The sequence below is a fragment of the Tenrec ecaudatus genome, chromosome 16, assembly GCF_050624435.1.
Source record: "Tenrec ecaudatus isolate mTenEca1 chromosome 16, mTenEca1.hap1, whole genome shotgun sequence".
NCBI classification, from domain to species: Eukaryota; Metazoa; Chordata; class Mammalia; order Afrosoricida; family Tenrecidae; genus Tenrec; species Tenrec ecaudatus.
Genome location: NC_134545.1, coordinates 68,020,834 through 68,038,561, shown reverse-complemented (window position 1 = coordinate 68,038,561; position 17,728 = coordinate 68,020,834). Strand labels below are relative to the sequence as shown.

Sequence of the window (17,728 nt, the reverse complement as noted above, 5' to 3'; positions counted from 1 at the left end):
ATATGAATATTTATATATGATGATGGCAAAATAGAGTTATGTGCATGTATTTATAGGTTTAGTATTAAATAGCAGATGGACATCAGATCTACACTCAAGTACTCCCTCAGTGCAAGAACACTTTGTTCTATTAAACTGGCATTCCATGATATTCACCTTCCCAACAAGAACGCTGACGACAAAGTGGGTGCACAAGCAAATGTGGTGATGAGAGTTGACGGTGCCCAGCTAGAAAAAGATAGAGTGTCTTGGGTCTTAAAGGCTTAAAGGCAAACAAGCAGCCATCTAGCTCAGAAGCACCAAAGCCCACATGGAAGAAGCACACCAGCCTGTGTGATCACGAGGTGTCAATGGGATCAGGTATCAAGCACCAAAGAACAAAAAAAAAAAAATCATATCATTTTGAATGATGGGGAGGGCAGATTGGAGACCCAAAATCTATCTGTAGGCAACTGGACATCCCCTTACAGAAGGTTTGCAGGGAGGAGACGAGCCAGTCACAGCGCAGTGTAGCAATGATGAAACATACAACTTTCCTCTAGTTCTTAAATGCTTCTCCCTTTCCCCCAGTAACATGATTCCAATTTTACCTTACCAATCTAGCTAGACCAGAGGATGTATACTGGCACAGATAGGAATGGGAAACATGAGGAATCCAGGATGGATGATCCTTTCAGGACCAGTGGTGAGAGTGGTAATACCAGGAGGGTAGAGGGAAGGTGGGGTAGAAAGGGGGAACCAATTTCAAGGATCTACCTATAACCTCCTCCCTGGGGAACAGATAACAGAAACGTGGGTGAAGGGAGACATCGGACAGTGTAAGATATGACAAAATAATAATAATTTCTAAATTATCAAGTTTTCATGAGGGAGGGGGGAGTGGGAAGGGAGGGAAAAAATGAGTAGCTGATACCAAGGGCTCAGGTGGGAAGCAAATGTTTTGAGAATGATGAGGACAATGAATGTACAAATGTGCTTGACATAATTGATGTATGTATGGGTTGTGATAAGAGTTTTATGAGTCCCCAATAAAATGATTTTAAAATAAAGAAAAGAAAACTAATTCCAATGAAAATATTACAATGCATATATTTTAATATAAGAAAATTGTTCTATTAATTCAACAATTAATAGTATAGGAATACTTATTTTTTATAACATGATCCCATCCATAAATATCTGCAAACTTGAGACTAAATGATCATTTACAAAGACCTTTACCACTTTTAAGGTGCTTGCTTTAAAACACATTTTAGAAAAGTTCTGCGTATTTCAACAGCAAGGTAAAAACAGAATAAATACATGTACTATTAGCTCTTGGCACACTTTGAGAGAGCCTATTAGGTGAATTATGTTCTCCCAATGTTATTTATCTTCTTAATATTGCATGAAAGACCGATAAAACCTTTCCATCTCAACTTTTAATTGCACGTTGGCAATGGAACAGAGCGGTTACAATCTTTTCAAGTAGAGGATCAAAGAAGTATACACTAAGCCCCCACTTGGTGGTCTAGCTAACCATACATGAGATAAATCAGGCTACGTGAAATCATTGTCACCCTCTACTTCAACTCCCTATGCAACTGTTAGAAGCCTGGATAGAACATAGCGCGCAATAAATTCCAACAATAATGGATCACACCGACGGCAAGCATTCCCTGTGGCTAATATATAATGTACATTGTAATGTTGCATTGAAGTAGATTCTATTCTGCTGTATAAGAAGGTCATAAATATATCAGCTCTAGTTCTACTAAGTCGATTAGTGAGAGTTTAGGGACTCTAAACTCCTTAGGAATGTGTTCGGGAAATTGTGGTTTATCTCTAATAACTGGCAGAAAAAATAAGTCATGGTAATTTTATCTTCTCTCATTCTCTTTAACTGTTTCATTCATGGAGCAAAGAGGAGTATTGAAATTGTGTGAGACAATCAACTAAAACATGCAGCATGTACCTAGATATGTAAATTGTTCGACTCTATTCGTGTGATTTAAGAAGCAATGTTTAACCCTTCGGGTTCAATTTCCAGCCAAATGATGACAGGATTATTGTGTGAGCAGTAAGATCATGGGTGTAAAACTGCTCTAAACAGTCAGCCATAGGAGGAGAAAGGGCCGCATGTCCTCAGAAGGCAGGAAGGGCTACGGAAGAAGGATAAGTGAAAACAGGATATACAAAGGAGTGGGACGATTTCAGGCCCACTGTTGGGACTGCAATCAGTGTCACAAAAGAGAATGTTCAGGCCCTGTTTGCAAAAGGCTATGGATGACAGTGAAAGCCAGAGGCCACTAACAGAGCCCCACATGAATTAAGCCCCCATTGAATTCCCTCGGGCCATTGACCAAGGATGTGCATCGTCGTGTCACAGACAGGGTGCAATGGACGGGAATTCTTGCAGAGGCAGTTAGGTCAAAATTGAACAGTGTACCCTTTGGACCCATTTTAAACTTGTTTCAGATTTCTTATTTTCTGTTCTCTTTTGGACTGAAGTCCTTCTGGGTTTTCCTCTGTTTCTGTTTTTTTCTTCTAAATTGTTTTCTATATATATGAAACACAGGATAGGCACATCTATGGAGACAGCAACTAGATGAGTATTAGGGTTAGGAGCTGAGAGATAGAGGGCCAATGGAAAGTTAATAACAATGTATACAAGAAGGAAGAAACCATTCTAAAACCGATTGTGATGAGGAATGCTAATTTCTCTTTAGTGTAGTTCAACCATTGAAATACATGACACATGAATGATATGTCAATAGAACTTAAAAAAAGAAAATGTGCATGGACTGTGGAATGCAAGCCAATTTGCTATTTCAAGTTTCACTCAAACGATATATTGAGTGTTCAAAAATGCTTTCAACAGCATAAGAAGCCTTGAAATTAAAAAAAATGCTTCGTCTCATACTCTGAAGGTTTGCCTATATGTTTGTGTAGACTGTGCATACGTGCATGAATAGATTTTTGTAAGTGTAAATACAGCTCAGGGAGGGCGCACATCAGCTTGGAGCGGAAAGTCAATGAAGAACATTTTTCAACAACTCTGGGTAATTTAAAGACGGATCCAGTTTTTAAATGGAAAGTTCATTTTGCAGACAATCACCTAGGGTTCAATATGTAAATTAAACTTTTATAAGGAGGTGATTAAGGGAAAGTGTGGAGTGTGGAGCACATGTCTTCAACCTCAGGCAACCTGAGCTTTCCAGATGCTGTTTCACTGGGAGAGCTTAATGATTTGGGGAAAAAATAAATTTTTAACAAGCTTGTGCAAGGAAAGATTTAACTTTCATAGAATGTATGCAAAGTTTATCCAGTCCTCATGGGGATGAGTGTTTATTGTCTTGATTTTCCTTGCATGCATTTGCTACCTTTAAAAAGTGAAAGTATTCATTGTTTAAAAAACAAACTGGGAAATAATAAAGCATAGTAAGAAATAATGTGTTCTATAAAAGATTCCTAAGCAAGCAAAGTTAAGGAAATAACCCAGCAGAGTGTTGACTGTCAAAAATTAAATTTTGTAAAATGAATGGTACATTTGCAGGAAAGGTTGCATAAAGAAGCACCTCTCTGAAAATATAATTAGGTGTATTGATAGTTAGAAAGCTCTTTTTATAGATTTTAGAATGAGTTATTTAAGAAATGACAGCCTCCTGATCATATTGAACTTTGGCAGTTTGTGGGGCCAAATCCAGATTATTGGGCCTGCTTTGCCATTCCAAACTCTTATTAGTGATTATAGTTGAAAACATGAACAACCTCAAAAATTTTAGGAAGAGATTTCATGCAAATTGCTGCAAGAAAATCTCTGTAGAGCACTTTCAGTTTTAGCCTCAAGCTTACAGCTACAATAATTTAGTAAAGTTAAATGAATTAATCTTCACAAAATTATAGGGCAGGCCTACAAGGAGGCATGCACACTTTTCACTATAGCATACTTGTAATCACCAGTAACTGAAAAGATTCACTCTTAAAAATAGATCACTTTAAAGAAGATCTTTGATTTTTCCATCCAATAAAATATCTTATATCCACTGACCCATGACCCTGCAGGGGACGGCACCGGAGACACAGTGTGGGAATTGCACCTGACCCGATCCCACCACACCGAGGCAAATCACTGGGGGAGTGCAGCAGAAAAGCAAGGGAATGGAGCGGCAAGGTTCCCAGGGAATGCTGAAAGTGGACTTTGGGGCCAGGGCGGGGTGCCCCAACAGACTGGACTGGAAAACACTCCTAAAAACCAACAAATGATCCTTGAACTAACTACAAGCTTTTCTTTTTTAAAAAAATAATTTGTCTTTAAAAATGATTATATAAATATATATTCATTCCCAAAGAAATATTTCTATTACAAGTGACTAAAAATAAACAGGCTGGAAATAAGATGGATAATGTATGATAATGTGTACTTTAATAATGTGTGCTCTCACTTTAATTAAAAACTTGCATAATATATGTATATATATATGAAATAACATGAGAGGACAAATATTAAAACTCATTTTTTCCAGATGGCAAAATGATTTCATGTGTACTTTTATATGGTTTTATGCTTATCATGAACTTATTTTATAATGAAAAAAACTATCATTTCCTGTTGTGATTAAATTTAGACGTAAAGCATGATTTACCCCATGATTTGTCTAGCAGCAGTGGTCTAGGCGTTGACAAAAAATGTGTGTCCTGGATGAACACTTTACCACAGTTCCACTAAACATTTACAGAAAACCATTTAGACTAAAGCCATAAAGCATTTCAGCTGTGTAAAAAGTGATTAATCAGAAAGTCCAAATTAAAATTTAATTTAAGGAACAATGAGCTACATTAAAACTTAATGTATGAAGCTTAAAACAACAGTTAAACTTGAAACTTAAAAATACAATGAGGCTAGAACGAGGTGGTTTTTTAGGTCTTTATGAGATTGTCTCTTAAAGTATATGTGCCGTGTGTGTGTGTAAGTACATACACCTTTAAATGTGAATTAAGTGAAGACTTACAGAATAGATGATCTGTTTTGATTCAACAATTTATACACACTTTGTTTCAACTCCTCCATTGCAATCCCTTCAATGTACCAACACTTGTTCCTCCTGCTCACTGGGTTTCCTGTTTCTGTTCATCCTTCTTTCTGAACCCTCTGGACTTTGCCCATAGATAAACATTACTGTTCATTGGATCTTAAATGATTTGTGGGAGGATGTGAGCAACAACTCTGTGTGTGTGTGTGTGTGTGTGTGTGTGTTTGTGGATGGAGAGGAGCCCATGTTGAGCTCAACTCTACCTATCATTCCTGTTCTCCATGGCTGTCCATGTGTCACATCTTCTACAAATATTCAAAGATAGTACATCCAGCTGGGGAGTCTTATGTACTATCTTCCTCACCACACAGTCCTTAGAGATTCTTGATATATAGAAAAGGAACTGCTCCAGATACCATTTACTCCACACGATTTAAAGAGAGAACATTAATTCTCAGTGATAAAGTGAGATGACTCAGATTCAGGATATCTGATACCTGGATTTTATAAGCTGGACACTTGGGATTAGACATGTTTTTTATGTACTCCCTTGAGCTTCCTTAAGGCTCTACACAATTACCAGTGATAAGTCTGACCGGCATGGAGATAAGTAAGAATAAAGATGCCTTACAAGTCTACCAGCCTAAAGCATTCGCAGGGACCTGCAGCTCACCACCTTTGTCTTCGTTACAGGTACGAGGCCACCACCCACTCAGTGTTTGCTCTTTATCAGAACCTGCTACTTCTGACACAAACATTTCATCCTAAAATGCAACCTAAGGTGGACTCCCACATTTGCCCTTGGTTAAAAACAGAAATGATTATGCTTTCTTCAAAAGTTATCACTCATTTTGTCCTAAGCACTGTGAACAGTTCTACCTCTCCTATCAGCTCACTATAAGTTGGAATCAATTGGATGGCACTGAGTTTGTTTATTTTGTTCTGTCTTTTCTCTTTGTTGAGAAGTCAGCTTCCAGGAAGTTAGAAGAGGCTATAAACCTTCTCTCAGACACAGATGTTCCATTTATTTCTCACTCTTTCCTTGGGAATTAACAGTGTTTGCTTTGGTTTGTTTCATTTTGTTTTCCCTTTGTTGGTATAGTCAGAAATAATTATATAAAGACAAGCTCATGAATTGTAGAAAGAAAGATAATTCCATGTCCAATCAATAAACCAACATATAAACATAAATTATCATAAAGATTTAACAGAGAGGTTCAAGAAAATGCAAAAGAAAAAGCACTAACATCTCTGTCCAGAACTCTGCCTGTGCTGTTCAGGAAAAGCATTTGCTTAACTGGATCCAACAACACCCAGTAATCCACGTTGTCCTTTAAGGAGAGCTCTATGGTGGGATTCGGTCCTCCGGCAGTGCCTTTAATCAGCATGTTGTCCACTATAATCGTACCTGCAAACCAAAGACAGTCATCTGAAAACACATTCTACTCACATATATTCCTTCTCAAAGACATGCGCAAAAACACCAAATGACTGGTAAATATACTTTATATAAAAAATTCCATTTTATATCTGGCATGAGATAGAATCTAGCCTTTGTCCAAAGGCAAATATACCTCCATTGTATTTGTTATAAATTATATTTCGGGAGAGGAAAGCAGAGATTCAAACCCACAGGGAGTTTCATCATCTGCTGCTTGTTGCCCTTTGAGTCAGCTCCCCTCGCTGTCCATCACTTCTCACAGGAGTTATCACTGGATTTGATCATGAACACAAAGAAATGCTTGTAATAACAGAGCCTGATACTTCAATCCGCTCAGTAAGACTTCTGATGTGCAAAGAGATATCCCAGAAATAGAGGAGAAGAAAAACGAAGAGATAAAGAAGTTGTAGAGTCTCCCATGGTGAGAACCGCTTTTCCCCCCTTGTTATCTTTGATCAGATCCATATAACATAAATCTTCATGTGAAAGACAAAACTAGTATGCAGGCACACAATAGAAGACATTCTTCCTTAAGACGTGTTCAGAGTACTCAACTAGAACAACACGCATTCCAGTATAACATCATGATGCCTTTTCTCATATGTTTTTTTTTTCAGTAGGCTGAATCGCAGGCATTTGTTGAAAAATGATTTGCAGTGAGTACAGGTCTCTAAGCTTTCTAACTGGTTAAAGATTCAATGCAAACTGATGTAAACTGCACTGACTGAAGTAACTCAAATCTCAATCCCCCTCCCACACAAAGCAATGAACTCTTTATCAAACAGTAATGCACCATAGCTTATAGAAACCATTTCAAGTATTAAATATATGGCATACCAATGACATGTGGCCATTCAAATAAAGATGTGCACTGCTAAACACACAAAAATGATTTCTAAAACGAAATAACTCATTGCTCTCTTTTGTTATTTGGGAATATATACTGAATGCAAAAATAAACATTTTCATTAGAAAATAAGATGCAAAACTCATCAGCTGCATTTTCTTAGAGCATAAAAGTAGCCTGAATGTTGACCATTGCAAAATAAGAAGGGGAAAGACATCCTTGGATTTAAAAAAATCAAATTATTAATAATGACTTGCAAGATTTCTTTTACATATTATTAATTAGGTTTTCTCTGTCTGAGAAATCTTAAAAAGAATGATTCTTTCTTTTGGGACAATAGAACAAATGTTTAAACACATATTGAATACTTATCAGAAAGAGGGGTGAGTCTTTTCTACCTTTCATATTCTAAAAATGAATAGATATATTTATTAAGGAAAATTGATGTTTCTACCTTTTGACAGAAATGGAAAGCTAATAGTTTATGGAAAATACACTTGTAAAGATAATTTCTGAACTACCCTAAGAATATTTCCAAGGCATAAGTATAAACTTCTTTGCAAATACTTTATATATCTGACCTTTGGAAAGTTTATCTGTATTTCAAGATATTTAAAAATAAATGTAATTCTGTTTTGCACCCAGAAAAAAATCAAAAATATGAAACAGGCAAGTCAACCCATGTTATTTCTTGGCTTGCTAGTGCATAACAGCACTAATAGTGAATGTTCTCCTAACTTCTATCCCCACCAAGCAGGCTTGTGATGGAAAGGGGACATTTCCTCTTTTTCATAAAGTAGCTGGATTATAACCAGAGTAGCTGCAATTGCACTTTATTATTTTTAATTTCATGGAGCACACTAAATTCTAGTTTCCTCCACTTGTTACCGGGTTTATCAATACTTGAAACATGGCCATTCTTATTTCTAGAGCTAATGTGTTGAATAAAAAAGAAATAAGTTAGAAATTTTTCCACCAGAATACACTATTTCCATTGCCGAAATTCTTTCAAAAATCTGATGGACTGTGTTGCTTTAAATCAAAGTTTGAAGGGGAGAGGAACAAGAGCACCGCAAGGATCACAGAAACAATATTAAAACCAATTAATATCGATTTCCATTCTGGCGCGCCTACATGATGTCTCCCTGCCTCCAGCTGTTTCTCCTAACCCTTGCAGAAGCCATATCTAAGCTGAAGTTAGCAACGAGCTACACATTCTTCCATTTGCTATACTGCAACAATAGGGACAACTGACCCCAAGCTTTTCAGAATTGGCCAGTTGTTCAGAACAGCCAGGCTGATAAGCAGCTCACCAGCAGGATACCTTGACCATTTGGGGGAGTGTGTCCCATGTCCCACTTCTGCATCACAAGCTTTTTCTCGCTCCAGTACAAACTGTTCCTTAATTCATTTCCTTCTGTCATTCTATTTGAACTATAAAGGCAGATAGGTTAAAACTTTAAATCAAGGAGAAACATTTTTACCATGGGCTAATCAAAGATAATCTTAATGGAAGACCATTATGTCCCAGGGGGATGATCGATGAGGCTTTGTACCATAAATTAGCAGGGAGGTTTTTAGATGGAGGCAAAGGCAGATAAAACAAGCAAACAAACAAAAACATAGATCCAGGAATGGGTTTTGGACTCACACTAAATTCTAGCTCCAACTTAGGAACAATTAGTAGATTTTACATCATGGCCCTGCTCGATACTTGCTCTCAGGAAGGGAACACAAAATATATAGGAATCATAGAAAAGTGTGGTGAAGAAATTAGATAGTGCCAAACTGTCAGATAAAGTAGCATCTGGAGTCTGAAAGGCTTGTCTCCAAACAAGCAGCCATCTGAGTTGTCAACTAAGTCCACATGGAAGAAGCACACCATCATCAGGCACCAAAGGATTACAAATCACATAATCTCAAGTCAAGGAGAGATTAGTATCAGAGACTAAATTGTAAGAATCCGGTTTGCAAAAGGTTATGGGTGACAATGGGAGCCCAAGATACATTTGTGGGATCTACGTAGGAAGTAAGCTTCCGGTGATTTCCCTCTCTCCATAATTGCGGGATGGGAGAAAGCGATGACTAAACAGAGTGCACTGGAGAGATGAGTACATAAAATCAAGTTAACTTGAACAGTTAAAATGTTGTCAGTTGATCCTCTCCTCTGCTGCATGCTAGACCTGATCTGGTTCTCAAAATTTTCTGAATTTTGTTTTGATTTTCTTTGTTTATATCAGGGTTTATCACAGAAGTGTTATGTCATTTGGTGATGACTCTCATGAAGTTGGGTTATATGTTTCTGTGTTTTGGTACATGAAACCCAGGACTGATGAAAAAACAGGAGTGCAAGTAGAATAAGGGTTTCAGAGGACTGGGGACACAGTGGTGGTGACGGAGGGGCCGCTAAATAGGAGACTATGTCAAGGACTCAAGGAAGAAAAAGAATGAACGAATGTTTGAAAACTGATTGTGGTAGCAATTGTTCAATACTGCTTGATGTAATTAGCTATGGAATGATATAATATATGTATTAACTCCCAATGAATAATAAATTAAAATAAATATTAAAAAACAGAGATAAAGAAAGGATAGAATAATATGCACTATACAATTCTAATAAAAATGTGGAATCAGTGTCAGAAAAGTAGATGCAAACTATTACTTATGAGTAAAGAGATGTATTCCATCCTAATAAAGTGGTCAATTCTTCAACAGGTGTTGACCTGATAGGACCACCTGTACAGCCTATAAGGTACTGAAAGAAAAGATTGTTCTTGTTTGAAAATTTCCTTTCATCATAAGAAATAATGGTGGCAAGCAGGAAAAAATAAGCTCATTTTGATACTCATATGAAAGAGAGCTATCTTCGATTTTTCAGACTTAGAATACACTCTTGGATCACCACTTACCAGCTACACTTATGTCAAAATTGAGATAGATCACTTAAAACAATTGACCTCCAATTTTCCTCTTCTATAAAATCAGTACAAGAAGACATTTTATGCTTATTCCTTGATTAAAACAAAAATAGAAAACTCATGTTCCACTGAAATAATATCATAAATGCAATAAAAGTACAGATATATTTAGATAGATATTTTAGTAGTTTTCAGTCAGTTAATATTTTCAGCCATAAATATTTGGCTCTGTGTACCTTCCTCTGTATATTGGATCATTTGCTTTGGATTGAAATCATTTTAATCCAAATGGAAAGCCTTATCCAGGATCTGGTTTTCTTCATTAATCTGTTGTTTGGTTGCAGAGAGGTATATTTGCCATTCTTTCATATGTACTCGCAGCTTCAACAGACAGGCCAACAGAGTTCCTCCGTCTTAGATGTGTGTGTGTGTAACTATTGATACGGACTCTACTTGCAGTAAATGAGGTACTTTGGGAGATTTTCAGTTTTTTTCATAAAATGTTCTTACCTAGTAAATATTTTAGCTTTAAATACTGAGAAATGTTTCCAGATTATTAAATATTTATATATATATGTATATGTGTGTGTGCCATTTATAAATTACTTTCAAACGTTTGAGGGTAAAAAATAATGGAGTTTTTTCCTCAGAAGTTTCTAGGGTCATATATACATATATATCTATATAGATATATACATGTACATGTACATAGACAATCAAAATATAATATATGGAAATTTACTTATGAATTCATACATTTTCCCTATTTTATCAACTGCAGTTCCTGACTTTTTTTTTCTTTTTTTACATTTTATTAGGGACTCATACAACTCTTATCACCATCCATACATATACATACATCAATTGTATAAAGCACATCCATACATTCCCTGCCCCAAAAGTTCCTGACTTATTGTACGTTAGCTTATTTACATCATGGGAGAGCTTTAACGATTAAATGGAGTAATATTTTTAGAATTCTGATGTCAGTCTCTGATATCCAGTAAGGGCTCAATAAATGTGAGCTGTATTTTGGCTGTTGATGTTTTTCTATATATCAAAGAGAAGGCATTTAAGGCTAAAGCAAACTGACTAACTTTATATTTTAAGGTCTTTATAACCTCAAACTCTTGTTTATCTGATACACTTAGGGCTATCATGTTGGTAAATGTCTATGAGTAATAACCTGTTAGGAAGGCTTTATGTTGATTCAAAGGCTTTGGAACCAAAATAACTGTTTTTGGAAGTTAGATAGGAGGAAGGAAATGCCTCCTCTAGATAAAAATGCTTGAAATACTTCACATGTTCAACGGTCAATTCATTCTACATTCTTCTCCAAATAATGTCTTTCCCATTCAGTCCTGATACCATTGGAGACTAATGTTTGCTCAACTCACTCCCAACTTGAAGCATTTTTGGATTTTCTTATACAAGCTCGTTATATTTGATATTAGAATGATGTTGTGGTAGTTACATAATCTGGTGTCAACTGGGGATTTGAGAGGATTAAGACTGTAGTGGTGGAGTCTAGTCTGTCAATTGGGTCATAGCCAATAAGGCCTCTGTGTGGGCTTGGCCTTTCCCTGAGGATTCTGGGAACTCCTGTATTTTCCTCTTTGGAGGTGGGGGACACTTTTCAGCTCACTTCCTGAGAGACGTTCTACTGACAAGACACATACTGCTATACCCTGTGAGCTGGAGAAACCACATGGACCTACTTTGATACAACCAGACCTCTGAAGCCAGAGAACCCACATAGAGACCCCGACCAGTGCTGAGATACTTACAACGCCACTAGATCCACAAGACTTCCAACCCACTGACCTGTGATCCTCCTGCGTTCAGCACCATTGCATTTATTCCGTGATTCTGAAGAGAACTTTATACATTGGTGTTGGACATCTGGGCTAATATTGGACTTATGGACTTGATCTGAACTGGGCTGGGATGTTTTCTCAATGTTCAATTGCTCTTGTATATAAACCTCTTTCTTATACACATATGAGTGTCTGTGAAGTTTCTTTAGTCTATGCAGACTAATACAGATGTAGCTGCTTCAACAGATTAAGTGGACATGCCAGGGAAAAGTGCAGACCAACAGTGTATCCTTTAATACACTTAATGTGTGTGTTGAGCAAGTAATCAGAGGAAGTGGACCTTGTGAAGATGAACACAGTGTAGAGCTTGGAGGAAGACTCATTAACAACTTGAAATAAGTAGATGACACAACCTTGGCTGCTGCAACTGAGGAGAACATGGAGCACATATTGATGAAGACCAAGGACGACCACCTTGAGAATCGATTCTGAAACAAAAGTCCTCACAACTGGACTAATACGCAGCATCATGATAAACGACAAAATACTGTAGTTGCCCAATATTTCATTTTACTTGGATGAACAGTCCACAACCGAGGATGCAGCAGTCAAAACGTCATCTCTAAGACCCACATTACTTAAAGCTCTGGACTGCATCCAGCCACCAGCTCGTACAACTGAGTCTCTGCATCTGCCTCTCCAGGAGGTCTAGAGAACTGGTGGTATTAACATTTTGCTCGGGGGCCGTATGGAGACAGCATGCTCAAGTTGGATATGGTAATCACCTTTGCTCAAGTCAACATCAACAAGGAAGCAAGCTGTTGAAATCCACCATGGGGTTCTGAGGGAAGACTTGTCTACGAACAATGCAGGTCCAATATCAGAATGTCTCTATCAAACGTAGGTGGTGGCAGTACAACCATGAAAATGACCTGCCATTACAAGTGGTGACTTTACTTCGGGGATCACCATAAAACATCTGACCAAAGTGTTGGTACATATATATATTTGTGCTGGATAGCTTACAGTGCTTGCAAAAATGCTAAGCTCTACGAAGACACTGATCACCATGCTGGTGACCCAGAAGCTGACATACAGCCCCCAAATTTTGAAGTTTGTTAATCTGCCAAACTTTGATCTGTTTCTTAGTAAGTCCATGTATGGTGAGAGCATCTCTGGGTAATTTCCTCTTGGTCATTTCACTGAGATAGGAAACAGACAATTGCTGTGAGTATCAGCAGGCTGAGCGAGATGGCTATCTCAATTCTGCTTAGAAAGCTCATAAGCCTAAATAAATGTTCTACAAAACACTTGCCACTACAGTGCTAAGCAGCAGTGGAAGAACATTCCCAGCAATCTTTTCCTCAATTGATCAATTAAGCTTACAATGAAAAGATTGGTTAATGATAACACTGTCTGGTAGAGACAGATACCAGGAGGATCAGGAGAGGATGGGGGGAGAACAGAGGATTTAATCACAAGGATCAATCTAGAACCCCTCTCTCAGGGGGATGAATAATGGAAAAGTGGGTGAGGGGCAATGGAGGATGATGAAAGATATGAAAATAATAATCTATAACTTTTCAAGGGTTCATGAGGGACAAATGCCAGAGAAGGGAGGGGGAATAAATGGGGTGCTGATATCAGGGGCTCAAGTGGGAAGAGAATACTTTGAAAATGATGATGGCGGCATATGTGCAAATGTGCTTGACACACTGGATGAATGTATGGGTTGTGATAAGAGATGTAAGAGCCCCCAATAAAAGTAAGAAAAATAAAAAGAAAACATAAGACACATAGAAACTCTTTTGGAAACGATGATGGCAACATATATAAAAATATGCTTTATAAAAATTGATATAATTGATGTATTATGTAATGTTGTAAGAGCTCCAACCCCCCAAAAATGATTAAAAAATCCCAACAATGTCTGGTAAAACATTCAGAAGGAAATAGATCATTTCCTTAATCATTTGTTTCTTTTTGTGTAACAGTTTTGCACAAGTAGTTCTTAAAATTAATACTTTTCATTGGAAAAAATTGACGAAATTTTTCATCACAAAATGCTGAGGCCCATTAAAACAGAATTTAAGGAAATAAAAAAATATATATGACTTATTGCAAAGATAAACTTGCTGCATAGAACCTCTGTAAAGGGTTAAATAACAAGTGTCACTTTGAATTCTAAGGTGAGCCAAACCCAAGTCATGATGATTTCAATTGCTGCATATGTATGTGAAAGCATGAATAAGGAAGACCTGAGAAGAATTATGCTATTAAACTATGGAGCTGGTGAAGAATAACCCCCCCCCCCAAAAAATATAATCTGGATAGGTTTCCTTTAAGGTTAAAGAATCACCATGGTAACTCATTTAAGAAAATTGAAAATGGCACTGTGGAGAAAAAAGGTCAAGAAAATTGCATTATTTGTGTCTGTGCCCCCAGCCCCTCCTCCACCCCACCCATCATGGCAATATGCTTGCTCATTCTTTGAAAGATTCAGGGCTGTGATGGGAGAATTTCATTGGAAGCATTACCCCCCTTTCACACTAGTGTGATGGTCTTGCAATAATATATATTTTTCTTTTTCATACAAAACAGAATAAAATTTGTGTCCTTCACTGTTGACCGGTTGTTTTGATGTGGCCTGACTCAAAGAGGGGGGGGGCAGGTGATGTTCCATGGGGGAAGGGTTAGAGGAAGGACACATGACCTTCAAAGGTGTATGCTCACCTAGCTGGAGCATATGTCAAGAAATTCTACTTTTATGTTTTATTATTTTTAGGACAGATCGCTATGAATTTGCAATAATGCTATTTTACTTATCCACATATAAATGATCTTTATATGAGCTCTGGAACGGTTGTTAAGTGGTTGGCTGGTAACCCAATGTCACCGAGGGAGAACTATTGGGCCGTCTGCTTCTATAACAGCCTTAGAAGTTACAGTCTTAGAAGTCCTCTGAGCAGCTCCACCCTATCATATAGAGTTACTATGATTAGGAATCCACCAGACAGCACTTACTTTAAAATAAACATATTTAAAAACAAACATATATTTAGTTATATATATTTCAGCCAGTGCATTTTTTAATGTGGCTTCTCCAGCCATCAGCCACAGTCTCTGTAACTACCACCAAAGGGCCTTTTTTTCTGATGGGTCTGAGTAAGAACAGCTGGGGGAAGACAAGGACAAGGTTTAGTTGTGAGTCATTGATACTTGTGTTAATTGTGATCGCCATCATGCTTGATATGAAATAATCAGTGAGAACCCGAGGCACAAATTTTGCTATAACCCTTCTCATTCCCAAATCTTCCATTAAAATTTGCCGAACCAAGCTGTAAGATAGTCCAAGTAAGTTTCCCATATATTCAATGGTCCATCGTTGATCTTCAAGCACAAGTACATGGATTTGTCAACATTTTTGTCAGTTTTGGAAGTTGACAGATGTCCAGAACAAGGTTTGCTATCAATCAATATTTCACCTTTGTTGAAACAAGAAAACCACTTAGACATTTCAGTTTTTTCTCATAGCACAACCATTGGAAGCTATGTTCAACATCACAATAGTTTCTGTGGCAAGTTAGCAGAGCAGGAAACAAAAGTTCATGGCCACACACTGTTCTCTGAAATCAGCCAGCACAAAAAACAAGGTTGGAGTGAAACTGCTTTTATGAAAAAGTCACTGCCACCAGAGAGAGCTTTCCCAGGTGATGCCACTGGGTGCACTAACTCAGAGTGAGTTGCTCAATGCTTGCCTCGCAGGGAAAAAAAGGCATACTACAGAAGCTCCACCCAGTGGAGCTTTTTTCTGGGTTTTAGGGGGTACTCCCTCATATGAAAATGTAACCTCGATCAATACTTTAACTACAGTGTTGCAAGATGCTAAGTATGAGATTCTATATGTTTTCTATACTGAACAATGAAATGTAAAGTGTATCTGATTCATAGCAATATGAATATCATATAGGTTAATATTCTTAGAGTATTTTAAGGCTTTATGTTCAAACCATCAAATTGATGAAATTGAAACAAAGGAAATGACCACACCATATACATGTTTTACAGTATAATTGTTGTACAATGTTGGTTAAAACTGAGTCCTCCAACATAATGGAAGGATTATAGTGTATAATTAAATATTTGAGGTAAAAAGGCAACATATTGGTTGAATCAGAGAAACAAAATTATTAAAAATACTACTATAAAACCTGCATGAAAAATTCAATGAATCAAAACAACGGATATGAAGGCATCTACTGAAAGTACCCTTCGTAGATGACAAAGCTCAACCTCTTAATTTGTAGCTCTATTAAAAGAAATCTAGAAGAAACTCCAATCAAGTAATTTTCTACTAATCATAAAGAAAAGTCTAGAATCATAAAGTTCCCTTTTATTAAAAAATGGTTCTATTTGAGAATATTAATTTCCTTCTTTATTTAAACTTCAGCTGTAGAATCAGAACACTGTCATTGGAAGGTGATTCGAATAACAGGAGAATTGAATAAGCTTTTAAACAGAATTGGAAAGTTTTAAAGAATTTCTCCTTTGTAGTAAAAAACAATGTGCAGATCTCTCTTGGTATAAAGTTAAACTATTACTACACAGAAATGCCCCCCCCCCCCGCCATCACCACCCCACCATCAATGTTTCTACAGATTATAGAACATTGTATGCCAGCAATGTGCATTTCCAGCACCTCTGAAAAAAGGCTGAGTGGTCAGAAAACAAACAAGGACAAAGTTCTGTCAAGAGAAAGGTAAATAGATCATACATGATGACCTTATGATTCCACTGACTGAATTCTCTAGCGAAGTGAAAACAGTGAAGTTAAAAAACCCAAAGTCAAACTTGCTACCATTGAATCAACTGTGGTCTATAGTGACCCTACAGGTCAGGGTGGAGCTGCCTGTGTGTGTTTCTGAGATTATAACTCTATGGAGTAGGAAGCCTTGACTTTCTCCTACTGAGTAGCTGGTGGTTTCTTACTATTGACCTTGCAGTTAGCAGTCCAAAGCAAACCACCATGCCAGCAGTGGATATACTGATTGGTTTCTGTCAAGGAAATGACTCACACAGCTGTAGGGGAAGATAATTTCCAAGTTTGTGGGTAGAATTCAGGCTGGGGGCTGCTCCCGACTCCCATAGCTGCAGGGGTTGGTGAAACCAATATTGGCAGGGAGAAGACTATGTTCTGGCTGCAGAGGTCAAAGAATCAGAGGCTGAGAGGCAAAATGGCAGACGGCAGATCTTTCAGGATTAACAGGAGAAAGGCAAGCTGCTGGCTCACATTCAAAGAAGGCGACGTCCTCAATCCAAAACAGAATCCAGATCCAGCAAAAAGAAGTCAAGGTTGTTTGTTGGTTTTTCCCACAGAACATCTACTTATATTGGAAAGAGGCCACACACTTGAGATCTCATCATGGGAGACACTAAGTCTTACCTGCCAAACCACTGAGCATAATGGTCACTCAGGCTGACACTAAACCTTACCTAGCACACTACACAAAGCAACAATTAGACAGCATAGAAAACACCAGGTTTCCATCATGTTCACTGGAAACCCACAGTAATTGATTGGAGGGCATATTTGAAAACCTAGGTCCTTAAGTAGATTTTGCTCTGTATTTGAGGTCAGAAAAGTAATAGGAGATTATGTCCTGTCATTTCCCTCTCATAACACACATGAA

General features: G+C 37.5%; 1 protein-coding gene across 17 annotated transcripts in view; it reads right to left on the bottom strand.

The window, feature by feature from the left end:
* The window catches only part of PCDH15 (protocadherin related 15), an 819,982-nt gene that overhangs the window by 544,686 nt on the left and 257,568 nt on the right, over positions 1-17,728 (bottom strand). For all 17 annotated transcript variants that reach the window (XM_075535092.1, XM_075535093.1, XM_075535090.1 and 14 more), the window contains one exon: positions 6,260-6,420. In XM_075535092.1, the coding sequence (XP_075391207.1) occupies positions 6,260-6,420 (161 nt within the window). The remainder of the gene's footprint in view (positions 1-6,259; positions 6,421-17,728) is intronic.